Source organism: Populus euphratica, unplaced genomic scaffold, assembly GCF_000495115.2.
Source record: "Populus euphratica unplaced genomic scaffold, PopEup_1.0 scaffold233.1, whole genome shotgun sequence".
Classification (NCBI taxonomy): Eukaryota; Viridiplantae; Streptophyta; class Magnoliopsida; order Malpighiales; family Salicaceae; genus Populus; species Populus euphratica.
The window spans coordinates 252,662-278,790 of record NW_011500116.1 but is presented as its reverse complement, the minus strand read 5'-3'; the positions used below and the strand labels follow the sequence as shown (position 1 = coordinate 278,790).

The window sequence follows — 26,129 nt, the reverse complement described above, 5'->3', positions numbered from 1 at the left end:
AAAAGTAAAAATCAAATCAAGCAAATTAAAACAAACAAATCAAAACGAAGATTAAAAGTCACCTAAAAGGATGTGCAACGATGAAAGAAAGCAAAGGAAACCAGCAACGTCCCATCTATCAACCATGACACAAAGTGAAACCTTTTTATTACCCTCACTCGCCATAGTTATCAAACACAGTTCAGAGATTAACCCAGTCAAGAAATTAGATTCCGGATTTTATAAATCAACCTAAATCAACTAGAAAAATTAAAAAAATATTTAAAATTAATACATCAAAATTACTCCCGCCAAAGCTGAGCTCATGAAGCAATACAAGTGTGCAAGTTGCAGTGGCGAGAGAGCTTGAGGTTTAAAGTTAGATGCAGTGGCAAGAGAGCTGAGGTTTAAAGTTAGATGCAGGAAGTCAAAGATGAACATCATTTAGACTGTTTTTTTCTACAGTTTCCTCTCAAATCACTCCCCTCACTGTATAGAAAGATTCCAATAAGAAAACCACACCACAAACCAAAAACAAACCGCAAAAACAACAGCTCAGACCTACCTGCAACAGCTTGCACACCCTTTGCCATCATTGCTAGCGACATCATCTTGAGAGCCAACCCTTTTGTTCCCACCGACTGTCAAACGACAATTACTCAAATAATCAATAAGTCCCTTCCTTTTTCTGTCTACGAGGACTGCCATACCCCACTGCTCTGCTAATACCGAAACCGCCACAATACATCATCCATGTTCACAGAAAATAAAAAATAACTAGCCTTTGGCTCCTACAACAACCCGCCTCCACACGGCCTGCACAACCAGAGCTTCCTTTTGTGTTTCTTGATTCCCAACAAGAGGGGATTTGATTCGAGGAAAGCCCCAAAGTGTGGGAACATAGTGTAGGTCAACCCGTGTTTCATGGATTCTCTCCCAGAACCAGCCAAAGCTTCCCTTTTCACCAGGCCAAGACAATTGCCACAAAGGCCTGGCCACAACTTCCCTCATCCTCTCTCTGTCATCACCCTGGCCTTTTGGCCAAAACTAGAGAGCCCCTCCTTCTTCACCAGCCGCTTCCATCTCTTGGCCAAACCAGAGCCGCCGCCCACCGACACATTAGTCCAGCCTCAAAGACACCATCTCCAGCTTCCCCCATCTCTGCTAAATCAAGACTCAGCTCTTTCTCCTTCGACCAGCCTCCAGCTGCCCTCTCCCTTCTTCCTCTTCCTTGCTAACAGCAGCTCATTGTAGAGAAGATGAAGAAATAGGAAGGGAGTCCGAAGGACAGAAACCAGATTTGAAAAGAAAAAAATAAAGCACTGGATCATGGCCAGGTCGACCGGGTCAACCCGCCAGGTCAACCGGATTTTTCCAAGCAGTTGCACTGGCCGGTCTTTTAACAAACTCGGACCAGTCCAGCCACCGGGTCCTGGGTCAACCTGCCAGGCCGGTCCAGGTTTAATAACTATGCTTCCAACAGGTTCAAACATGGTCCTGATAGCCTTAGCACAACAAATAGGGAAGGAAATATTGCATGGATTGGAACTACTTAACTATACGACTGGTAGAGACCTAATTAAGTTATCACCTTGGAAAACACAGACGCTTCAAATAGAAGCATCTGCCGAAACAAAGAAATTTCAATGGCATGGACACAATTTCATCAAATGAGTAAGAAATATGCAGACTGCAGTATTCTAAATTCATGGTATCATCCCACTGGAATATATGAATGATTCCAAAAGCATAAATGCCTGACTAATACCAAGCATAACCAACCTGTAGAATCTTAACCAGATTAAGCTATGCATCAAAGGATCCATAAAGACCAGTAGACCGCAATACCATTGCTAGTAATACAACTTGACAGATATCATGAGAAGGTATAGTAACTCGACAACCGCTGCAACATGAGGACAACAGGACTGACTTTCAGACACCCATATTGAGCAAAGCTGGACGACAACTCTGGACCTTCTCAACCCTCAAACATGTCCTAGTACTCACTGGAACAGTAGACAATTGCAAATCAATGGTTGCAGAGAGAAAGATAATTGACAATTAATGAGGTACATAGCAAGAACTACATAGAAAGAGATGACTGGGAGGCGAGGGAGAAAGAAGGAAGAGGCCAAACATCCTTCTCACTAATGATCATTGAATTTGTGAAGAGTACATATGTTATTGATGAGCAAAACAGTTTCAAACAATGAATGGAAATACAATGAAGATGAATCTCATAACAAACCTGATCATCCTCATCAGGTGCCAGCGAAGGGGACTTCTTTGACTCAGCTGGTTTCTCAGCCCCACAATTTTGTCTATTGCACTTTGTCCAGAATGGATAGTTTATGTTGTTGCATTTTTCACACTTCCAGCTTCCCTCTGGCATTTTTTGTTCTGAAAGGCAAGAAGCTCAATTGTATCAATTCAGAATATGAAGCTTACCATGTGCGGGATTTAAAAGGACTTACTGGAATTTTTGTCAGACTTTGCAAACTACAAAGGCTAGAAAACATTGAATATTAGACAACTTACCATTATTAAACAAAAGTATAAACTAGAAATTACCATTACTAGAAAAAACTACAAACTAAACCAATAATTTTGAATTCCCAGTAATTTTCAAGCTTATCCCAAGTTCAGTGTCCCAAATAGTACAAAGACATGAGAAAAAAGAAAGGCCACCAAGCACGAAAATAATTGACTGATTCTTCTATATTTATGAAAAAAGTAGCACAGACCTGGGACCCTGGCTTTGAAGTATTGCACTTCCTCATGTTACAAACAGTTCTAAAAGAAAAGTTGATGTTCCCACATTTCAGGCATGTCCAGTCATTATCACGTGATGCTTCTACAGTGGCGCTATAAGAAGAAAAGATCAAGGTTGGATAACAAAGAAGTTTCTCATACACATCGTATTGATGACAAACCTGAACCCTTCTTCTGAGATATATCATCTGGGAAAAAACCTGGCCTTGGCCCCTGGAAGAAATAGCATGCACTTATGACTCAAGCACATATCCATAAAAGAAGATTGCTGGAATCTAAAAATACATAAATTGCATGCTCTCTTAAAAACATAATGAACTATGAATTTACATTTTGTATTTATTAGGCATATAAATAAAGTGAATGTAACATGCTTAAACACGAACTATCAAGTTATATGAACACATAAAAACAAACTATATAAGCCCCTAAAAATACAAAGAATTGCATATACACAGGAGTATTTTGTGCATTTATGCACACAAATTTTGACATGAAGCATTGCATCTCAGAAACGACTTAAGCATAATGTGAAAATCACTGTTCTAAACCCCTAGTCATGTTTCCAAAATTCCACAACTCAGCGAATTAGTAAGAATAATTACTAACATACCATAGCTGCAGGGCCCATTGGCATACCTAATCCATACCAGTCCATTAGGGGGGGCATTGCATACATCCCACCTGCAGAAAATAAAAAACATTACTTCATAAATGCAACCAAAATTATTTGAAGTACATACATAAATAACCTGCAATAAAGTGCATCTAAATAGAACACTGATTAGAAACAAACAGTGCTTAGAAAGAAAAGACACCGGAAGTTCAATTTATCAAATATAAGGACAGATCATGTACACTATGATACATAAAAACCAGGAAAACAAACAAGGGATCATGAAAGAACCATTGATAACAAAGAGTAAAAAAAAAGTCTATTTATTAAATAGGGAAAATTGAAGAAACAAAAACAAAAACCTAGAGCCTGATGACAGTTTTATTTTTAAAAAGAAAAACACAATAACATACCATTTCCCATCATAGATCCACCAGAATAAGGAGGTGGTCCTGAAATATGCAACGGTCTATATGGAGTGCCACTGGAAAGGCAGCTGCCATAATTGTAATGATAAGCCGAGCCCCCAGTAAATGGAACGTCGTATGGAGGAATAGATGACCCGTTGAAGAGAGAAGAACCATATAGTGGCACACCCATATACATTGAAGAAGGTGCACCAGAACCTAAATAAGGAGCTGATGAATAACCCTGCGGTGCTTGCAGGGGCTTGGCAGCAGATTTCTGGCATCAAGTATATGGATTAGAATCCAACAGAAACAACAGGAAAAGTCAAACACCATAACAAAACAGTGCGTCACGATGAAGACTGAACAAGCATAGATTAATCCTAAGCCACCCTATCTTTTAGCTCAGGTGGCTAATAGTTTTGACACTAACTGCTGGCTCCAGAAAGCCTTGTGTAAGTCTATCATGTTCGGTTCCTGAAATTACCAGTAATTCCACCTAAACCCAATTTCATAACAAGTAAATACCTATCAACACACCAGCAACACTCTATAACAAGTAAAACAGGTCACTGCAATTATGACTCACTGAAATATGATCAGCTGGCCTAGGCTGGGTACAATTACACATGTTACAAGAAGTCCTAAATGAAAAGTTGACATTGCCACAGCTTGGACAATTCCAATCATCCTCCCTGCAACTACCTACACAGCAACGAACACAACTCAATTCCAACTTCATAACCAAAAGCAAAACCAGTTGTCCGAAATAGGCATGAAAATGCAATCATTCTACTCGATGGATATGCCCTATCGCACGTGTTTTCAATTAACATGCATAATGTCGCAAATCTTAAAAAAGTTAAAAGAAACACTTTTCTGAAAGAAAAAATAGTGATTAATAAGAATTCCGCACCATCAGTTCTTACGCGCTTCGCTGCTGATGAATTTCTGTTATCCACCTGAAGAATAAAAAAAATAACAGTCAAAAACCACTGAGCATATCAGATTGAAAAAAAATTACAAAATTCTATACGGCAATTCTCAATTTAAATGGAATCCAACTCGATATATCTTATATCTTATACTGTAAATCCAATTTCTCAAAATTAAGTAATCTTTCGAAAAATTGCAATTTACGAAAACAATAACAAAAAAATTACATCCATTGGATTGGAGTTCAGCGCAGAAACAAAAATTAGAGAAACAAAAAACAACCAGTAATCTTTCAGTTGACGCGTAAGCAATCGAGAGAAACAAAAAAGAAAAAAGAAAAGAAAAGAAAAGAAGAACCTGAGACATGGCGTGGTAATTGGGTCTTTAGGTTTTTTTCGAGTTTGGAGAGGCTGAAACAAGAGACTGCTTTATTCTGCCCTCCTGTAGAAACTAGAAGGCAAGACAAGACGTGGGTGTTATGCGCGAGGGGAAATTTTTCTTCTGTTAAATTAAATTAAATTTAAAAGAAGAAATCCTTGGCATTTCACAATTTAAGTGAAAAAAATAATTATTTTACTTTTCTTTATTCGGGTAATATCCTCTTCTACACATAATTTATTAGTCATTATAATAATAATATTTAATTATTATTTCAAAATAAAAAAAATAAAATAGTGAAAACATTGAAGTCAGTGGCGAAGCCACAATGGGATTAAGAGGGGCAATTTCCCCTTAATTTTTTTTAAAAATGTTTTTCATATTAAAATTTTAATATAATAATTTAACAAGTTATATTTTTTTTATACTTTTTTAAGAACATTTAAACTATTAATTGATTAAGTAAGTAACCTTTTATGCTTTATACTTAATGTTTTAGGTGAATTCCATTTATTTTTTTATTTATTTTATTCTTTAATTTTAGTTTTGTTCCTTAATAATATGATAATTTATAAGTCTGTTAAATTAATATGTTTATGCATAATATTATATGCATGTGAATATGAATTAAAATAAGTTTTGATGAATTAATATGTATTTTATTTGAAAAATAATGATAATTAACGTAACAATGATTAAAAATGAAATACTAAACAACTAAAAAAATTAAAGATATAATAAAAAACTATATTAATATTTATATTTAATTCACTTATATTAAATAATAAATTAATAAAGAATTATTGCTAATAATTTCATTGTATAATAATTATAGTTATAAAACCATAATTGGTTTGACGGGTTGACTTAAATCAGGTCGACCCAAAGCCTAAACTAGTTCGAGTTTAAAAAAAAATAAAAAAAATAATTGATTCCACTTGAATTTATTAAAAACCCAAGTACAGTTAAGATAAATCACGGGTTAAAAATTCGTTAATTTTATAAAAAAAAAATTATTAAAAAAGATTGTTTTATTAAATTTTTTAAAAAATAAATTAGGTTAATTTGGTTGACACTCTTGATCCTTAACTCAACCCCTATCTTAGATCGGCTTTAAAACTAGGCTTTAAAACTATTATAATAATCATTTTATATATATGTTGACTTAAATTAACCTGGTTTGACTCACCCAACCTATAACCTAAGTCTTGGCTTAATCAACCCCCAAGTTGAGTTTTAAAAATATGATAACAAAAAATTTTATTATTACATTTACCCGAGTCAACTCTGATTAATTCTCCCGATCTATGACTCGAGTCTTATCTTTGGTTGACTACTGAACCTGATTTTGAAAATGTGATAACAAACATTTTTATTTTTCTGTTGACTCTTTGAATACATGAGCAAGAGTTTGTCTTGGGTTAACTCTTGAATTGATTTTAAAACTATAGTAATAATTATTTTTATTATCATGTTAACATGGGTCAATAATCAACTCCACACGTGACCCGACCTTGCATTGAATTAACTCTCGAGTTGAATTTTTAAATTATAATAACAATTATTTTTATTTTTATATTGACTTAGATCAACTTGAGTTTACTCAAACCGTGACCCAAGCTTTAACTTGGATCAACCTTTAAGCTGGGTTTTGAAATTGCCATAATAATTATTTTTATTATTACAATTCTTAGTTTAACAATTATAGAATTGAGAATTTTTTTATGATGATACTTTAAAAATAAAAAATAATATATATTGTCTCTTAAAACATATATTCTCCATGTCTTATTTAAAAACAAATATAAAAATTTACTTTAAAATTGTATTAGAGACAATTTTATTTTTATATCTTAATCTTTATTTTTATCTTCTTAACCCGATATAATTTTATTTTTATTGTTCTCATCTTTTCTATTCCAATATAATAATCAAATGCTACCTATCAAATTAAATGAGACAAATCAATCTTTTCAGGTTGTTTCCATGTTAAAATTACATGATTATTCTTTAAAAAAAAAACCTATTAACTTTTGTTAATGGGCTTCATCATTCTTTCTATTTAAGCATGATAAAATTATTATATTACTCTTAAAAATAAAAACTATTAAGCTTAACTTTAAGGGCTTTTAGTATTTTTCACCTATTTTTTTTATAATTAAGCTGATATAATTTAGTATTTTAATAAATATAAAATATTATTTAAAAATAAAAAATAATTGGTCTATAAAATGCAAGTGTTAGTACACAGGGGAGATGATCATGCTACTTGAGTTGTGTATAAGGCTTTTTCCACTAGTATAACAATGGTTTTTTGGGCGACATTTGAATCCCCCTGATAGAATCTCTAGTCATGGGCAACATATATAGCTAATGAATCTACACTTTGGTGCTGGTGTTATTTTTTTTTCATTTTTTTTTTCTCTCTTCACCTTGTTTCTTTTTTTGAGCCTCCAGTTTTCGAAAACAACGCTTCAAATTATTTTCAATTAAATTTAATTTATATATTTTTAATTATTATTTATTTTATTTAGAATAATTTATAAAATTAATTTTTTTCATTTTTCAATTCATCAATCATATTTTAATTCTTCAATTTATAAAATAATTTATAAAATATTTTTTAGTTATATATGGATGATGGAAATAATAATATTTTAAATATTTTCAGAATCCACCAATCTCTATGTTTAAGAAATAAATCATCTTCCAAGGCTTGAAATTGAAAAAAAAGTTAAAGGAGGAAGTAAGCATTCTTAATTATCGAATTTATTCCTTAAATCATATTAAACATTAACATTAGATTGTTTCATAATGCATCATTATAAGTAAAATCATTTAACTATTCTATAATCTATTATTATGTTGTTTTAATTTGGATTACTAATAAGAAAATAGCTTAGTATCTAAAATTACAAAAACTCCCTTTTTTTTTATCTAAAATAACTTTAGTATTTTCAAAATCACCCCATTAACATCTTTGTTCTCTCAAGAAGAAGCTTCAATTCTATCTTCACATATCCTTATCATGGATTAGTTACTGGCTTTTTGATTTATCTTTACAGTCTGTTTGGAAGTGTAGTTGCTGTTACTTTTTAAATAGTTTTTCATGTTAAAATGCATGCTAATAATTTTTTTTATTTTTTAAAAATTATATTTGACATTAGCATATCAAAATGATTTGAAAATACTAAAAACATATTAATTTGAAGTTAATAAAAAATAAAATAAAATTTAATTTTTTTCAAAAACACTTTTGAAACGCAAAAACAAACAAGGAGAGCCACTAGTGGTGTGAACACTTTAAGTTTTCTTTGATACTATAATTGCTATTATGGTTATGATTTGAAAAAAGTTATTTTGTAAAAAGTATTTTTAATTAAGATTGGGTTGAAAAAATATATATTTAGTTAAAACTGTGGTTAAAATTGAGATTAAATAAAAAATAATTTAATTTAATGTGTTTGGTTACGAATACTTTTGAAATTAAGGTTATATATATTGATGGGTTTTAATTTAAATATTATAGATTTAACTATTGTTATTATATTATGAAATAGATAATACTTTATATAAAATATTTTTTATTACTCCATTCAACTATCAACAATTTCATCACGTCTAAAATACATCTGATAATTTTCTTGATTTTTTAAACGCACAACAACATAACTTGTAAAATATAATCAAGAACAAAATTAGAATTGCAACAAATTCTGTAAATATTACATCATCAAGCGAATAAAACACAATAAAAAAATAATTTTTTTATTTTACTGGGTTGGACCTGGTTCAATGCATTTTACTTGTTGGATCGGATTCGGTTCGACCGGAACAATGCAGCTATGCTCCACTGTAGCAGCCATACTGCTGCTACATTGTTCACATTTTTTATCAACACAAGAAAGTAACAATTTGCTGCTTTTCTTCTTCCTGCATTTCATATACAATTTATTGTGGGATCCATGCACAGTAAATTGTTTTTTTTCTTAATCAAATATTTACGAGTTGTGGTTTGCTTTAAAAGTAACTGCAGATGCAATATCAAACGAGCTTTTAAAAATATATTTTATTTTAAAAAAATAATAAAAAGGTCATGTTTATTTTATAAAAGTAGTTTTTTAAAAATTATTTTTTAGATTTTCTTGTATTTATTTGCTTTTAAAAAAGTTGGTTAATAGAAAATGTTAGTTAAAGGAAAATTTAGCATGATTTTCAGGAAAATATTTTTCTTTTATTTTAGATTTAAAATACTTAGTAGAAATTGTGAAAAAATAAAATAAAAATACCTTGTTATTTATTAAGTATATTAGATTTGGTTATTGATCTTTTGATTTCTATATATTTTATTTTTGAATCTTTTTTTTTTCAATTTCACCTCTTAGGATTTTATTTAATTTGAAAATATCAACTTTATTTTTTATATTCTTTTAATTATTATTTGTTTTTCTCTTATCATTTACTTAATTGAATTTTTTTTATCATATTTAATTTTAATTATTTTGATTGTTATTTATTTTATTTGAAATAATTTATGAAATTATATTTTTTTAATTTCATTTTTTTCAACTTTTTTATCTATCAGATTTGATCTTTATTATTTTTATTTTTATTTATTTTATTCTACTTAATTTATAAAATTAGACATTTTTCAATTTTATCCTCCACCTTTTTATTTATAAAATTTGATCCTTATTCTTTTAATAAATTTAAAAATATTAAAAATTTATTTTTTATGAAATAGTTAAATATTGAAAAATATTTTCTAACTTATTTTCTATGATTCTACCAAAAATAAAAAAATAATTTACTTTCTATATAAACTATTTTCCATAAACAAAACTATTTTTCAACAAAATAACAAAGCTCAAGTGCTTTTAGATGTTTTTACGATATATTGATGTTTGAAATAAAAAGATTTTAAAAATTATTTTAATATATTTTTAAATAAAAATTACCTTCTTAAAAAAATCTTTACCGATAACAACCTTAAACATCATGAGGAGTAATCAAGACAATTTCGCTATTCGGACATTCATGTGGCCCGGGGGGGTGAATTGCGATCTTTTGTTAGGTCTAACAGAAGATTATTTAGGATTTAACCGTACTGCTTCTATGATCCTTTGTACTTGATTCTTTTTTATTTATTTTTTATTTGGTTCTCAAAAATCACTCAATTTATTTGTAATATATTTTAAAAGTCGTGCCATTTATATAGTAAGTTTTGCTTTCTGTTTGTTTAATGGTTAGGAGCAATAGGAAACTCAGTCTTGGTTGATGCATAAACTAGTCCACAAAAAAAAATAAAAAAATTACGATCATAGAATAAGGAAGTATTTTTCTATTGTAAAAAGAAAACAAGATAACTGTTTTTAAAAATAAAGTTAATCATAACTTACTAAAATAATTAATTTTACTAAAATACAGGGAATGAGTTATAATTAAATCTTTTAAAGTAATAAAAATCTCAAAAAATATTAGATTGTTGTCCTTATCATAAAAAAAAAATAAAATCTATAAAACAAGATAAAAGATAAAATAAAGACAAAATTGTTCTTGAGGTTAGTGTACAAGATATAGTGAAGATTTATATATCTTATTTGTCTAGTAATGGATAAGATATAAAAAAATATATAAAAAATTATTTTATTTTTAATATATATTGATATCAAACTTATATATTTTAAAAATAATTAGATAATATTTTTAATTTAATTTAATTTAATTTAATTTATATTGAGTATTTAAATTAATAATAATATAATAATTTAATTATAAAACCCAAGTATTGAAATTAATAATAGTATAATAATTTTAATTATAAAACCCGAACTTGCCCGAAAAATAAAGAAAAAATTAACTCAATTTGATGAGGTCAAAAACCTGGTCAACCCGCAACTCAATTGATTCGAGATAAAACTTGATAAAAAATTTATTGATTTTTTTTTGTTGATCTTCTTAACTTGCAATTCAAACCTTGTCGCAGGTTGAGTTTTAAAGCCATAATAATAAATAATTTTATTTTTATAAGTTTTAGTTGAACAATTTTAAAATTAAATTTTTTTATAAGGATATTATAAAAATAAAAAATAAAAAATATTATTTTTAAAAACATATTTTCTATGTAGATTTTGTTTTATAAGTATAGAAATTTACTCAAAATTATTCAAATATTTGTTTTTTCAACAAAAGTTTTTATCTTCACCATTTTCATCTCTTTTGATTTTGTTTTAGGATATGAATTAAATACTATATTAAATAAACATATCTCCTTTGTTTTTGTCTTAGATATATAAAAATATAAACATAAAATAAATATATTTTTATAATAATTTTATAATGAATTTTTATATTTTAAATATAAAAATTGCTGGGATATCTCCTTTGTTTTTGTCTTAGATATATAAAAATATAAACATAAAATAAATATATTTTTATAATAATTTTATAATGAATTTTTATATTTTAAATATAAAAATTGCTGGGAAATAAGAGTTTTGAAACCCAGTTGGACTTGACTAGTTGACCTTGGATCTGGCCAATTCGAGACTGAAACTGAATCAGGTTGAAGAAAAAAAAAAAAAAACCCGGTGTGATCTGACAGATTAATTGGCAAAATCCAGTTAAAATTTGGTTGTAAACCCATTAATTTTTTATTTTTTATTAAAATAATATATTTTAATTTATTTTAAAAATTAAAATTTAACCCAACTAACTTAATCAAAACCTAAAATTTAAACCTGAAACCAGACAACAGGCCAGGTCTTAAAACTACGGTGGAAACACTACCTTGTTCTTTTTCAAAGAAAAAAAAAATGGTAATAATGAAGGGCTTTGAACGGTAAAACATAAGAATAAAATAATACTCTCAGGTCTGAAACAATAAACCCAATCCACCCATCTAGGGCTCCCTTTCTTGCATTTCTTCTCCTTCTTTGCCTTTTTTTGGGGAAAAAAATAATAAAACAAGAAGAGAAGCCATTGTTGAAGCTTGAAGCAGCAATGGACCCACACCACAACGAACCCATTCACGACGGTGAACCTAACGACGTTAAATCCACCCACATCCCAAAAGATGACAAGCCTCAACCCCTCTCTGGAGATGGAGCTAGCCCCGGGTAATCTGTTTGTTTCCCGAGAAAATTCTATAGTAATCTCTTCATGCTCAAGTTTTAGCTTGATAACACTGTAATTTGGGACTTTATTTAGTTCTTGGGTATATGGGATTTGAAAGATAGGAAATTTGGGATTCTTTGTTGAGTTGTTTTCATTTAATATTCTCTCTCTGCCTTTCACGGGAACCAAACAGGGAATTGGTTTCCTTTCTTAGTTCAATTGCTCTAAAGTATTGGTGGGTTTTCTCTTATTTAATTGCTTCCTTTTCATTGAGGATGCCCTTGTGTATATATGTATATATATAACCTCATATCTTTAATGGCAAACTAGTAGGGTTTGGCTGAATAATTAAGCCTTATTGGTGTAGTGATTTTCTTATTTTCTCGGTGTATTTTTATGAATTGGTAACAATAATCGAAAGAAGGAAAAAAAAATCTCTCTACCATTGCCAGACCTAGGAATTTGGTGCCTATTATATATGATCCTTTTGGAAAACCTTTATTTGTGAAGCTTGTTTGATTTTTACTCAACATGTGTTGCAGAAAAATTTTCATTGGAGGTTTAGCAAGAGAGACTACTACTGGTTAGTTTCTCTGTTACTTGACAATTTGCTAATGGAGTCCTTTTTGCTTCAGTATTCTGATTTTTTTTTTAATTGCTTGTTGTTTTGGTTATGTTTGTTTTGCAGCACAATTCATCAAGCATTTTGGTAAATATGGTGAAATTACGGATTCCGTGATAATGAAGGACCGGAAAACAGGGCAGCCCCGTGGATTTGGCTTTGTGACCTATGCAGATCCATCTGTTGTTGATCAAGTCATTCAGGATACTCATATTATCAATGGCAAACAAGTAGGTTTTGCTGTGGTGCTGATGTTGGATTTAACTGCTGAAAAACTATCTTTATCCTTTTATTTTTCGAAAATTCAATAAATGAAACTTGATGACTTGGTATGGTTTATTGATACTTATGGTTTTTGGACTCTTCAGGTTGAAATCAAGCGAACAATACCAAAGGGAGCGGTTGGGTCTAAGGATTTTAGGACCAGGAAGATTTTTGTTGGTGGAATACCTGCGGTTGTGACTGAAGGTAATCTAAGCAGTTGTATATGGTTACCTGCCATTACAATGTCCATTGTTTGACTGTTTGGGCATGTGATTATCTATTGTAATGGACAGATGAGTTCAATGAATTCTTTACACAATTTGGAGAGGTTACAGAACATCAGATCATGCGGGACCACTCCACCAATCGTTCTCGTGGGTTTGGATTTATTACATTTGATACAGAGCAGGCAGTTGATGATCTGTTGGCCAGGGGAAATAAACTCGAGCTGGCTGGAACTCAGGTTAGCAGATACCAACTGATATCAATTTTGATTCATCATCCCCTTTCCATGGGTTCTTAAAGACTATATCCATATCTATAAATGCTGGAACTGCCCCTTAAACTTACTTGAGGACACAGTATACTATAGAATCCATGGGTTTGTCCCAGCAATATGAATAAAAAACTTTGAAGAATGTCCAAATCTTAGTGTACATGATAGTTAATATAATCATTGCTTGTTATTTTGCACAAGGATCATATTTGGTATTTACCGAGAATTTAAACCATTTTCTGATCAACCAAAACCATATAGAATCCCTACTTGAAGGAGAATTGGTGGAGGCCTACTTTCAATGAGCTTCCACTTGTACATTGTTGTTGGCCAACTAGATTCCATTTGAGATATATGTAAGAAAGGGTAAAGCTAGAGATAATGACACTTTTAATGAATTAACATTTGACCATTGACAATGACAAATTGCATAGTAATAGTTTAGCTAAAATGCCAGCATCTCTAACATCATTCTTAAAAAAAAGCATGCAACCGTTAAGAGTTGACAGGACTTTAAAAGGGGCATTTATGGTTAGGTTTTACTTGATCTCTTTAAAATTTTCAGTTGTGAAAACCAGTATAAGTGTTGCTAGCATGGATATCTGATATCATTATTTCCTACCATTGTAGTTGATACCTCCATGTGTGCATGTAAATTTACTCAATAGAGAATTAGAAAGCCTTCTGCATCCATGTGAAAATGGGATGTAACATTTATAACATCATTTAGAACTCTTCAGTACACAAACAATTTATCATAAAGCTGGAAACACTGACAGATGCTAATCAATTGTGCCTTGTAAGTTTTCTTATCTTACCAAACAAGATATTTTGGTCAGCAATTTTATTTTTCTTGTTGAAAGATGTCTTTTTTTCTCAATGTGCTGTTATGTAGGTGTAATTGTATTGTATACGAATAACTAGTTCAGTTTTGTGGTAGGAGTGGGGATGGGAACAGGGAAGTAAAAGTTGAGGAAATCATTTTCTTCCATTGTGTAGCAATAATTAATTTACATAGCCTCCAGTGATTGGATCTTATGATTTTTATGCATTATCTATTGTTTCTTCAACTTGTCATGCTCTCTTGAAGGTGGAGATCAAGAAGGCTGAGCCGAAGAAGGCAAACCCGCCTCCACCTCCATCAAAGCGTTATAATGATTCAAGGCCTGCATTTCGTGGTGGGTTTGATGATGCTTATGGTGGATTTGGAGGCAGTGGATTTGGTAGCATTGGTGGTGGTTATAGGTCTGGAGGGGCCTACGGAAGTAGAGCTGGTGCTTATAGTGGATATGGTGGAGGTGAATTTGGTGGCTATGGAGGATACGGAGTTGGGGGTATTGGTGCTTATAGGGGAGAGCCCTCCTTGGGATATGCTGGTCGTTATGGAGGACTGTACAGCAGAGGTTATGATTTAGGTGGTGGGGGTTATGGTGGCCCTGGTGAGAATTATAGCGGATATGGTGGTGGCAGTGGTGGTGGTGGTTCTGGCAGCGGCTATGGAAGTAGCTATGACACTGGTCTTGGAGGTGGCTATGGAGGTAATGGTGGAGGTTCCATGTATGGAAGCAGAGTGGGATATGGTGGTGCTGGGAGCGGTAGGTATCATCCTTATGGGAGATAGGAGGCTTCTAAAACGAAAAATTTTTCCGGAACACTGGTGGGCAATGAGGTTATTTTCAATTGCATTAGCTTGACCTCTAGATTGTTTTACTTTGTTAGGGAGGGGCTTCGTATTTTTCCACCATATGTCCAATTCATCTATTTTTCGCATCTTGTTTACCTGTACTAGGAATCTAAGAGACTGACTTTATATTTTGTTCATTTATGTTATAATGGACATTCATAAGTTATAAATTGTGAAGAAGCATGCACAGCTCTCTCTGATATTTAAACTCAAAAGAACACCTAAACCTAAAGATGCAATTTTCCTTTCCTATCCATGTTTGTTTTCTTATCAGTTTTGCCCTTTTTCATTAATAGGCCACTTCATCATCTCATTGAAAGGACTTGTTTTTCCCAACTTTTTCTTTACCAAATCTTGCCCTAATGGCTCATTGAATACAATGGCTTGGCTTGGCTTGTCTTCAATGATTTCTGGAAACACTCATCTGCTGCATCAGATGCTTATACCTGTTGTAACAGTTCACAACTGAATAAAGTAATTTGTGCTGTTACTTTTTTCGGATTGAACTCTATGATCAAAGGAAAATGTCCTTTGATTTTATTAGAAATTTATTCCAGTACCATCATGGCTCAACGATGCCCAGAGATGAAAATTAAAATGAACAAATTAAACCTTGATGAATGCCCTATCTCTTAACAAAGCTTCTGCAGCTTTTCTTCCGGAAGCTAATGCACCGTCAAAGGTAGCAGAAGTCAAGTGATCGCCACACAAGTATAGGCCTGACCCAATTTGAGGGTTTTTCATCAAATTAGTGGGAGGGCATTGATTTGGTTGTGCATATCTGACCCTATACGTTCTCAAGTGCTTCCATGACCCGACCATCGAGCCTCCAAACCAACCTGATAGCTCCGAAATAACCTCGTCTGCTAGATCATGATCGGATGTATCATCGAACAACCCAATCAGAGTCACTGATACCAATGCCTTCCCAGGTGGACCATAGGATGGAGCTACATTGGTCGCAAAGAACATGTTATTTACAATGCCTTTGCCTGAACCATTAAGGAACAGAACTGGGTCTCGAACAGGTATATCATCCCCGTCTGCTGAGAAATACAAACACACTGTACTGCGAGCAGGTTTTTTACTTTGAACTGGCTCAATACTGTTAATTTCTGCCAAGAGGTCGTTAACATGTGGTTCTTCAACAGCCACAATCACTCCAAGCTCGCTTTGTAGAATATCTCCATTTTCCAATCTAACAAAGGGCATTGGTGTGTTTTGATCCTCGTCTAGACCAACAGAAACAACTCTTGTATTCAACAAGATGGAATCAGCTGGCAACTTGGATGCTAATTGATTTGGAATGGCCCCGATTCCTTTGGCAGGAAGGGTATTGTTGCCGAGAGCGAGACACTTGAATATAAAGTCGAACAATCTTGAAGTAGTTCCGAGCTCTTTATCAAAAAATATGCCACCAAAGAAAGGCTGGAAAAAGCGTTCCACTATCGAATCCGAAAACCCAATTTTCTTTAGGAGATCAATAGTAGGAACCTCATCAGCACGCATGATTTCATCATCCGATTTACTCAGGACCTGAATCCTTGTCAACGCGATAAGCATTTTGTCGATAACGGATCCTATGGGGTTGGTTAAGGACTTGACAGCATCGAAAAAGTGGCATAAAGGATCAGCCACAGTATGGAACCGGCCATCGAAGTAGATGCGGGCACCTGAGTAGAATTTCCTTAGCTCCAGTGCTTGATAGTCAAGAAGTCTTTGGGCCTCGGGATACGCAGTGATGAAGATTTGGAAGCCTCGGTCGAGGAGGAAACCATCAACAACGTCAGTCCTAACTCGGCCACCAACAGCGTCAGAAGCCTCAAGCAGGAGGAAGGGGATGTTTTGAGAGTTTAGCCTGGTCGCGGTAGCTAGACCCGCAAGGCCGGCTCCGATAACAATGACTCCGGTTTTTTGGTGGGAAAGTTGCTGTTTCAGAGAGGCTGGGGAGAGTTGTGTGGAAGCATGGGCTATGAATCTGAAAGGGTGGTGTTTTTTGGAGGATGAGCAGGGGAGAGAAGGGGCAAGAGCGAGAGCAGTCATTGGATGAGGCTAAACTGCCAATGCTTTCGCCATGGCTATTTTTCTGTTTCTGTTCCTGTTTCACAGATAGCTTATCCAGTTCAAGCTAGTTTGGATCTCTGGTGTGGTCCTGACCCTCTAATTTCTTTGAGGAAATTCAAAAGGTCACAGCCCTTTTTATTTTATGATTTTATTTTTATTTTTTAGAAAAAAAATCTAACATCCATTTTGTTGCAAATTTATGAAGGAGAATATTTATTGCATCCTTGCGTTCATCAGCATATTAAATAATTGAAATTTAACACAGTGGTTTTTTTATATGTGTTTTAAAGATGCCTTATTTTAAAAAGTGTGAAATTGATATTTTTAATTAAGTATTTGTTAAAGCTAATTTATGTATTAATTGAGATTAAATACTTTTTTCTGGGTAATTTTAAAGGTGCATCCACTATCAATACAATAAATTCTTAAAAATACATTTATCTAATGTTAATTATTAAATTTAAGCTCAAAAAACTTCTTTAACCACCCAACTCATCGTTTGAGATTTCTAACCATGGCGGTCTCTAATGATAACGGACACGGTGCTTAGGTTTATACCTTCTTCTTCTTTTTTTTTTCTTTTTTTTCACTATATTAAAAAAAAAATACTTTTAAAAATAGGATAAAGGCTATCCAAATTATATTAAGATTATGTTTGTTTCTTAAAAAATATTTTTTAAACTTTTTTATATTTATTTACCATTAAAAAAATTGATCAGCGAAAAACACTTTCTAATCAAAGAAAAATTTAACTTGAATTTCAGAAAAGTATTTTTCTGAAAAATTTGGGCGGAAAACACTTTCCGAAAATTATAAAAAATTTAAAAATATCATATTATTTACTGATTATATTAAATTTGATCATCAAATTTTTTATTGCTATATATATTTTGTTTTGAATATTTGTATTTTAATTTTATCTCTTAAAATTTAATTTTTATATTAACTTTTATCCTAATTTTTATAATTGTTATTTGCTTTTTCCTTATTATTTTTTTATTGAAATTTTTTATCTATCAAATTTGATCCTTATTCTTTTGATTGTTACTTGTTTTATTTGAAATAATTTATGAAATATTAATTATTATTATTTTGATTTCTTCATCTTTTATTTTTTTTATTTTTTAAATTTGATCTCTATTATTTTAATTATTATTTATTTTATTTGAGATAATTTATGAAATTATATTTTTTTCAATTTCATTCTCATTCAACTTTTTAATTCGTAAGATTTGTTTCTTATTATTTTAATAAACTTGAGAAAAATAAAACATTAATAATTTATTTTTCAACTCATTTTCCATGACATGACCAAACACTGGAAAGTGTTTTCCAACTTATTTTTTATTACATTACCAAACATCATAAAGTAATTTACTTTCCTAGAATTCACTTTTTTAAAATTCACTTTCTAAAAAAAAACTACTTTCTAGTAAATAAACGGGCCTTAAGAAAAGCTTGAACAACTAGATATTTGTTCCATGTTATACCATAAATTAAATTATTATTCTTATATGTAAGAAAAAAAAACATGAAGCCATCACATACATGTTTTCTTAAAGTAAAACAAAAGAATTATGAACATAAAACTTGAGGCATACTAGATGTTTTTTTTTTTGAGTTAATAATATTTTTTTTTTAAAATATCAAAACAATAACATAGTAGATCGATCCAAACCAATTTCAATTAATTTGTAAAGCTTTTAGTTTAGATAATAAGATCGTAATAATCTTTTAAAAAGTAAATCGAATCAAATTATAAAACTCAATTCTCTATCAATAGAATGTTAAAGGAGGAATTAAAAAATATATATAATTAAAAAAAATTAAGTCAAATAGAGTAAATCTACAAGACCGAAGACCCATGATTTAGGGCATCAGAATGAGATAACCATATAGAAAGAAAACTATGGAAAAACAAATATGATGCTTAATTTTTAAGCAACCTAATATTAAAAGATGAAATTGAAAAAACTAAACTCAAAATAGAAATTAAAATAATTTTTTTTAAGCCTAATGCTTAATCAACCCATGTTGAAGGATAAAATAGAAAAAAAAAAGAAAAAAAAAAGACCAAAGTTAACCTAAGTTAATCAACAAAACTCGTGATTCAAGGCATAAAATCAAGATAACTACATAGAAAGCAAAAAAAAATAAAAAAACTCAATTCTAACCTAACCAATTATTAATAGATGAAATTAGAAAATAAAATAACCTTTCAAATTCAAGTTAACTTTCCAAACTTACAATTTGAGTCATGAGATCGAGATTAACCCATGGAAAAAAATTAAGCATTATGAAGGATGATTAAAAAAAATCCAATTTTAGAAAGGTCAGAAAATAAGAAAATAATTATTTGAAGAATGATAACCACAATTGATGTAGAATAACATTAACAAAGCAAGGTAAAAAACCAAGTGAATGAGAAAAAAAGAAGAAGAAGAAGAAGAATGTCAATAGAAACATAACACCAACATCAACACTCACTTTTATATATAATTTTCCTCTCCAAAATGATTCAAAAGTAATCGCAAAACAAACTATTTGATAGTCAGAGAAGGGTCATGCTCCTGAGGCATGGTGTCCCTTCTCATTAGTTGGCACATGTATTGCACACGTTAGCCATTTCTTCCCTATCCTTTTTATTTCATTCTTGACCTTATTTTGTTTTCAAATTTGATCCCTCGGGCCTTAGTTGTGTTAGATCAATCCAATTGAGTTTTATTTTGCAAAACTAAGCATTAATTGCATACCAATTTTTTTTCTTGACATCATCATATCCTTATTTATAAGCAATCAAAACAAACCCCCAAGTCTAGAAAAAAAAATTAATGTAAAAGGATTCAGTTAAAAAAAAAAGAAAAAGAGTTGAGTCATAAAAAATATGTGATAAACATTTTTCATCATTTATCCAATTTAGCCCAATGCTAATAAGAAAAGGGGGGCTTACCGCTTAATATTTTCTAATCTTTTGAATTTTGTCTCTATAAACTTAATTATTTTAGATTAATATAATTTATTTAAAATTAATAAATTAAGCATCAACCAAGCAAAGATATTTTTTCTTAATATAGCATGATCCCCTAGCCTTTGTAGCCCAAAGAAACCACCTAGCATAATTCTAAATAAACAAAATATTATAGAAATAAAAAAAATTACAATCAAGGGACCAAAATAAATAAAAAAAGACAAAGGACAAAAAAAATTAGTAATGATGGTCTAGGAGCTAAAAACCTTTTGAAAAATACTATTCATCTAGATTCATTTGTATTGTTCACTAAAATAATATAATAGTGATTTTACCCCTTAACCTAAAAAAAATTAACATTAACTTGCAATAACATTAAGTGTTTTCATATGGCTCATTTTTTTTTACTGAATTGACTGAAAATAAATAAGTTTTTTCTCATTTCAAGGCATGGTGAGACTACTAAAACATCATTTAAAGTGTGTGTATATATATATTAAACTTGCATCAAATGGTATTTTTATATTTTTACAAGTTTTTCCATTATTATAATGTTAACTAAAAGCAATTTGATATTTAATAAAACATAAAAAAACTAGAAAGCAGGATGAAATGACTAAAATACACTTAAAAACAATGAATTCAAAACTAGAGTCAATGGGCACAGTTTGCAATGTGTTAAAGGACATACCCTTCACCAACACATGCAATGTCTCCCATGTTCAAAAATATTATTTTATCATGTTATTGAAGGTTTTTTCATATATTTTTTTTTTATAGTAGAGCAACATGTGTTAATGGTGGTGATCCAACTTATTGCTAGTAGGCCCTTTTTATTATTATTTTCTCCCTCTGGAAACTAATGCTTAACATTTTTTATTGCTACCATTTCAACTTCAATATTTATTTTTTTGATATCTAATTTATGTTCTTGGTTTTTTATAGAAGTTTCATTTATTTTCAATTTCTTCATTCCATCTCTATTTACTATATATTACTCTCTTCCAATTTGGTCACCACTTTATTTATTTTTTTTGCCTTTTGTTGAATTGATTTTTCTATTCAATTTCATCTTTTAATAAAAAAATTATTTTTATTTTTATTTTTATTTAAAAAATTTTATTGGTTTTTGGTCCTTATGATTAATTAATTTCTCTTTTCAATCCCACCTTTAAATAAAAAATAAAATTTATTTTATATTTCAATTTTAATGTTCATTATTTCAATTTTTTTTTTAAGATCCTGTTGTATAATTGATATTCTTTTCCAAGTTAATATTTCAATATTTAATTAGTTGGAAATTGATTTTTAAGATTTTTTCAAATAGGATATTCCTAATTTAATGCACTGAGTCACGAGTTTGAAAATTTAACATGTTTTGACATTATTGTTTCCCCTTATTTTGTTTTTATCTTTGTGATTTGTTACATTTTATTTTCTACTAAGTTATTCCGATCTCATGATCTTAGTTGCGAATTTGATAAGTTGACTTAGGTTGACTTGCTCCTTATTTCTCGAATTATAAGTTTGTCATATCAATTCAGATTGATTTTAACAATTTTTTATTATCTTTTTTAATTCAATTTATTCTTTTATATCGAACGGGCTGAGAATTAAGTTATATTATATGTCCCTGTTTATAATTTTTTTTCCAATGTTATTGTTATCGCTTTTTTTTTATATATATATAAATTTGGTCCACTTGTTGTCATTACATTTTTTTTTGTCAACTAATTAAAAATATTGCCACATATTTCATGGTTAAGTTAATTGCTTTGTTAGTTATGAATAATTAAATATAATTTTAATAAAAATACCTTAAGAGAATTTTTGTGATTTATCTTTAAAAAAGGAATATTGTATTCATCTACTCTTAAGTTATATAGATGGAGAGAGTTAAGAATTCTCGCTGCTATATGCCCTTGTATGTTTGCGTTTTCTCTCATGTTTTTTTACCCCTTTAATCCAAACTACTCTTAGACTGCATAAAGAATAATTAATCTTTCAATACCTAAAAATAAAAAATAAAAAATAAAAAACTTCAAAAAATCATAGAAAATAGAAATAATCTAGAAATATAAAAAACACTGAAACTGATGAAAATTTTGAAAAAACAGCACCTTGTGAAATTTGAAAACAAATTATATGCAAATTAATTTAATTAAAAATAAATAAATTATATGCTAGGATAGTGGGATTCAAGTTAAAAATTCCTTCCCAAAATGAAGAAAGATCTTTATATTTTTAATGGCTTAACTTTTCTTTTCTTTTAAAATGAAATGATCTTTATATTTTTACTGGCTTACCTTCTTCCACTCTATCTACTCCTGAGAGTCTGAATCACAGTCACACGAAAGAAAGAAACTAAACGCAGAGAGAGAGAGAGAGAGAGAGCAGAAGAATGGCAACGGTGTCGTGGAACCTAGGTGCATATCAGAAGGTGTGACCTTAATCACCAATTCACAGAGGTTTTCTTTTTCATTTTTTTTTTGTTTGACCCATTCACGTTTTCCCACGTATCATCATTTTTCAACAATTGCTCTTTAACTAAATTTTGGCTACAGACACCAGCACTTCATGTAACATGCAGAAAGAAAGAAAGGGACAGAGATCATTCCTACCCTTATAAAGTCGTTGACATCACACCTCCTCCAAAGAACCTCGGAATTCGTTGCTTTCCCACTGTATGTTTTTCGCCCCCTTTGTTTCTGTTATCTTCTGGTTTTTTATGCTATTTCCTATCTGGGTTTCTCGTCGCTTGATAAAATAGAGGAAAATGCAATACAGTTGAGAATTATTATTATATGATGTTTTTGTGGTATTTCCTATCTGGGTTTCTTGCCTAATCCTTCCCATAGAGGAAATTTTGGTGTTGATTATATGGGGGCAAGAGGTTCTGACGTTTATCCTGGGGTCTTCACTCCTGTACAGCTCGCTCCCTGACTCTACTTGCTTGCAATCAAATTATAGTCAGAAATCTCCGAGATTATGACCTTATAATGACACTACAAACGAAAAGGCTATGTTAGGTCTTTCATAGAAGAAAAAAGATAAAGAGAACCCAACATGAAGTTTGAATGGATATATATGGAAAGCTAGAGCAAAGGAAAGTTGGAGGTCGCAACATAGATAAGGGTACAAATCCCTGAGATTCGTTTTACCTGCTTGCCAATACAAGAGCTACTTTTAAAGGAAAACGAAGAGGAAGAAAGATCAGCTTTTGTGATTTTTATACGCTGTCCAGGAATCATCTGTTCCACAAATGGGGGCTCCCCATAAGGACATGTCTTTATAACTGAAGACATTACAGCATGTTGGATGAGGCTGGGGAAAAAGTTCAGAGACATTATTGTTTGCAGATCACATTATTGTTTGAAGGGTATTGGTTTTTCAATCACTAAAGACTTGTTGTTCTCTCCTTTGCTGATTTTAGCTACTTGTATTGGGATAAATCCCGTGTTCTGTGTGTCCTCTGAACTGGGAAAAGACTGATGGTTACGGTATGGGGCCAAGTCACGAAACAATGAGCCGTAAATGTCAAATGTACCTTTATGATTTCTAATAGAAGAAACCAAAATGCAGACCCTTCCTTGTGGTCTGTGTACTCTAAAACAGAAACTTAACTCCAGTGATCTGTCTGTCTGTAGTCATCCTGTCGCATGCCAGTGTCATTATTCGACCTCAGGGATAGAATCAGATGGATTTGGTGCTGGTGTTGTCCGTCAAAGTTTTCTTTCTTGTGTTCATTTACGTTGTTCCTTATGTAGCAGAACCTGCAATGCGGAGAGAGCGTGACTATTGAAGGACAGGCATATACCATTTCAGCTGTGACACATCGATACCAGCTTCGGAAGGGAAAATATGAGCCTAGCGAGAAGAGACTTGATGTTTTGTCGACAGGGAGATACATCTTGAACTTGTACTTAGAAAACTTGCTAGAACAATCTTGATAATTTCTTCTGAACAAATTAAATTCAATCTTAAACACGGTAATGCCTCTATCACGTTCTAGTTTCTCAATCATCTGTCTCGTGAACATTCTTGAGCTTCAGTGTCCTCGTCTAGCAGATTTATAGAGTCCTCCTGCCTCCGGTCATCATTGATGAAATCTTGAAGTCTCTGCAATCTGCATGCTTGCTGTTGAGCAAACTCAGTATATATAGATATTGCTCTCTTGCATCAAAATCAACTGTTGACTGGGTGCAAGGCTCAAGTCAAGAATCAAGCTAATTAATTTGGATTAATCAAATATATTATTTTTAAGAAGCTGAATAACACGGTTCAATTAAATATATTATTTTAAAAAAGTCAGAATAATTCCATTTCAATTTTAATTTTAACTAGGTTATGTATTGGTTTGTTGGGCTAACTCTGGATTGATTCTTTTAAGACTTGACCCGGGCTCAAGAACATGCTGAACAGTTTATGCTAATTGAAATTATTTTTTTTTCCTCAAAAAAATATTCCGAGGTTTTGCTGTATGAAATAAAAAATTAGTGGGGAAAGGAGGAAAGGATTCGTTAGTGTGCTACAGCATGATTGATGGCTTAAAAAAGGAGAATGATGCGGTGCATTGCACTCTGAAAATCATTGTTGCAAACATGCTTATGACATTGGCCCCCACAACTATTGAGACCTTGTCTCCGTATCCATCTAATCATTTTTTATACGTGTCTAAATCTAAACCCTTTTTCAATTTTATCTCCTATCATCAACGGTGGAAACTGCTCAATCACATCATCGAGCACCCAGCGCCTCTTAATCTCACCGTTGAGTTATACTTGAGATTGAGTTTTAAAATGTTTTTTATTTGGAGATATATTTAAATAATATTTTTTATTTTTTTAAATTTATTTTTAATGTTAATATATCAAAATAATAAATAAATAATATTTTGGTGTTAAACACGCGGCAGGGACTCGTACGAAGACTACTCAACCACCGGGTGCCCCCGTCTGCCCCGCAATTCCCCAAAAAGACCCTCATGGCTGGTGGTGGGCCCCGCCAGCGTGGCGTTCTGGCCCCACCTGTCTGATTAAAAATTAGTAGGTGTTGGGGTGGGCACCGCGGGTAAAAGACAGTATTATCCTTTAGGAGATTAGTAGTTAGAAAGATGGGCCCTGAAGATTAGTGATTAGGAGGGGGTTGTGCCCTGAAGCGCGGGCGCATTGGATTGCCATGCGCCAGGGGCATGACAGCCGGCCACGTGCTGTTGTAGGGGGTCCACGTGCGCGCATGTGAGGCCTCCCTCTTTAATGACATTGGTGCGGTTACTCAAGCCCATGTGATTAGTGTTAATTAAAAGAAAAGAGGAATTGTTTTACTGTCAGCAATAAATCATTTCACATAGAAATACGAAACCAAAATGTTAATGTTGCCAATAAAAAGTACATAGGAGGGAGTGAAGCCTTTTACCTCAAAATACTCTCGGTGGTGACTGTTCGATAATACGGTGCATTGTTTTATTTATTTTTTTATTTCAGCATATTAAAACTATAAAAATAACATATAACAATTATTATTTGAGTAATTTATGATAATAGCATGTACCAATGGCTACATTTAATGATGAAATTTAGAAAGTGTTAGCTACCTTTACTTGGGATGAGCAAAAAAAAAATTATTATACATATTTATTTTTATTATTATCCTTGATGGAAATTATATTTTGAGAAAACTTTTTTTTAGGGAGTAAAGTGTTTTTTTTAGTCACAAGTAAGTCGAACATTTTAACTTTATCAAAAAAAATTAAGTTAATTGGTGTAGTTTTTAAGAGCTATCTTTTTCTATAAAAAAATCATGTTTTATGATACTAATAAGATAA

The 26,129-nt window shown here is 31.3% G+C and overlaps 4 protein-coding genes across 13 annotated transcripts; 2 read left to right on the top strand and 2 right to left on the bottom strand.

The window, feature by feature from the left end:
- Window positions 1-383: 383 nt before the first annotated feature.
- On the bottom strand, window positions 384-5,237 carry LOC105109961 (ranBP2-type zinc finger protein At1g67325-like). 4 transcript variants are annotated; one of them, XM_011004836.1, is made up of 10 exons: window positions 5,071-5,237; window positions 4,694-4,739; window positions 4,367-4,482; window positions 3,784-4,054; window positions 3,368-3,438; window positions 2,916-2,967; window positions 2,727-2,836; window positions 2,457-2,481; window positions 2,231-2,382; window positions 384-1,421 (listed from the first exon to the last, which is right to left on the bottom strand). In XM_011004836.1, exons 1-10 carry the CDS (start codon window positions 5,077-5,079, stop codon window positions 1,149-1,151), a joined length of 1,125 nt encoding a protein of 374 aa, XP_011003138.1. In that variant the 5' UTR covers window positions 5,080-5,237; the 3' UTR covers window positions 384-1,148. The 4 variants fall into 4 exon arrangements, with proteins under 4 accessions (XP_011003138.1, XP_011003139.1, XP_011003140.1 ...); XM_011004838.1 differs by lacking the exon at window positions 384-1,421 and adding an exon at window positions 1,617-1,988 and having other exon boundaries at window positions 5,071-5,235; XM_011004837.1 differs by lacking the exon at window positions 4,367-4,482.
- A 6,712-nt stretch (window positions 5,238-11,949) lies between these two features.
- LOC105109960 (heterogeneous nuclear ribonucleoprotein 1-like) lies at window positions 11,950-15,523 on the top strand. The gene is made up of 6 exons (XM_011004835.1): window positions 11,950-12,209; window positions 12,750-12,790; window positions 12,896-13,059; window positions 13,198-13,297; window positions 13,387-13,556; window positions 14,680-15,523. Exons 1-6 carry the CDS (start codon window positions 12,094-12,096, stop codon window positions 15,208-15,210), a joined length of 1,122 nt encoding a protein of 373 aa, XP_011003137.1. The 5' UTR covers window positions 11,950-12,093; the 3' UTR covers window positions 15,211-15,523.
- Window positions 15,524-15,789: 266 nt separating this feature from the next.
- Window positions 15,790-17,474, bottom strand: LOC105109959 (15-cis-phytoene desaturase, chloroplastic/chromoplastic-like). Its single transcript, XM_011004834.1, has one exon. The coding sequence runs from the start codon at window positions 17,314-17,316 to the stop codon at window positions 15,880-15,882; it is 1,437 nt and encodes a 478-aa protein (XP_011003136.1). The 5' UTR covers window positions 17,317-17,474; the 3' UTR covers window positions 15,790-15,879.
- Window positions 17,475-22,480: 5,006 nt separating this feature from the next.
- Window positions 22,481-24,325, top strand: LOC105109958 (uncharacterized). 7 transcript variants are annotated; one of them, XR_839373.1, is made up of 4 exons: window positions 22,481-22,773; window positions 22,870-22,989; window positions 23,237-23,684; window positions 24,076-24,325. XR_839373.1 is itself a non-coding variant. In XM_011004833.1 (3 exons), the coding sequence occupies exons 1-3, from the start codon at window positions 22,707-22,709 to the stop codon at window positions 24,253-24,255; spliced, it is 339 nt and encodes a 112-aa protein (XP_011003135.1). In that variant the 5' UTR covers window positions 22,481-22,706; the 3' UTR covers window positions 24,256-24,325. The 7 variants fall into 7 exon arrangements, 2 of the variants coding, with proteins under 2 accessions (XP_011003135.1, XP_011003134.1); XR_839375.1 differs by lacking the exon at window positions 24,076-24,325 and having other exon boundaries at window positions 23,237-23,440; window positions 23,550-24,022; XR_839371.1 differs by lacking the exon at window positions 23,237-23,684.
- Window positions 24,326-26,129: the final 1,804 nt, after the last annotated feature.

Excerpts from the sequence above, each read along its gene's own strand:
- LOC105109959 (XM_011004834.1), bottom strand. The coding sequence starts at position 17,316 with ATGACTGCTCTCGCTCTTGCCCCTTCTCTCCCCTGCTCATCCTCCAAA.
- LOC105109960 (XM_011004835.1), top strand. The coding sequence starts at position 12,094 with ATGGACCCACACCACAACGAACCCATTCACGACGGTGAACCTAACGAC. Across the intron at positions 12,210-12,749 it reads GGAGATGGAGCTAGCCCCGG|AAAAATTTTCATTGGAGGTT; the intron begins GTAATCTGTTTG and ends CATGTGTTGCAG. Across the intron at positions 13,060-13,197 it reads ATATTATCAATGGCAAACAA|GTTGAAATCAAGCGAACAAT; the intron begins GTAGGTTTTGCT and ends TGGACTCTTCAG.
- LOC105109958 (XM_011004832.1), top strand. The coding sequence starts at position 22,707 with ATGGCAACGGTGTCGTGGAACCTAGGTGCATATCAGAAG. Across the intron at positions 22,746-22,869 it reads ACCTAGGTGCATATCAGAAG|ACACCAGCACTTCATGTAAC; the intron begins GTGTGACCTTAA and ends TTTTGGCTACAG. Across the intron at positions 22,990-24,072 it reads GAATTCGTTGCTTTCCCACT|CAGAACCTGCAATGCGGAGA; the intron begins GTATGTTTTTCG and ends TTCCTTATGTAG.
- LOC105109961 (XM_011004836.1), bottom strand. Across the intron at positions 2,837-2,915 it reads ATCTCAGAAGAAGGGTTCAG|AAGCATCACGTGATAATGAC; the intron begins GTTTGTCATCAA and ends GCGCCACTGTAG. Across the intron at positions 2,482-2,726 it reads CTTCAAAGCCAGGGTCCCAG|TTTGCAAAGTCTGACAAAAA; the intron begins GTCTGTGCTACT and ends TAGCCTTTGTAG.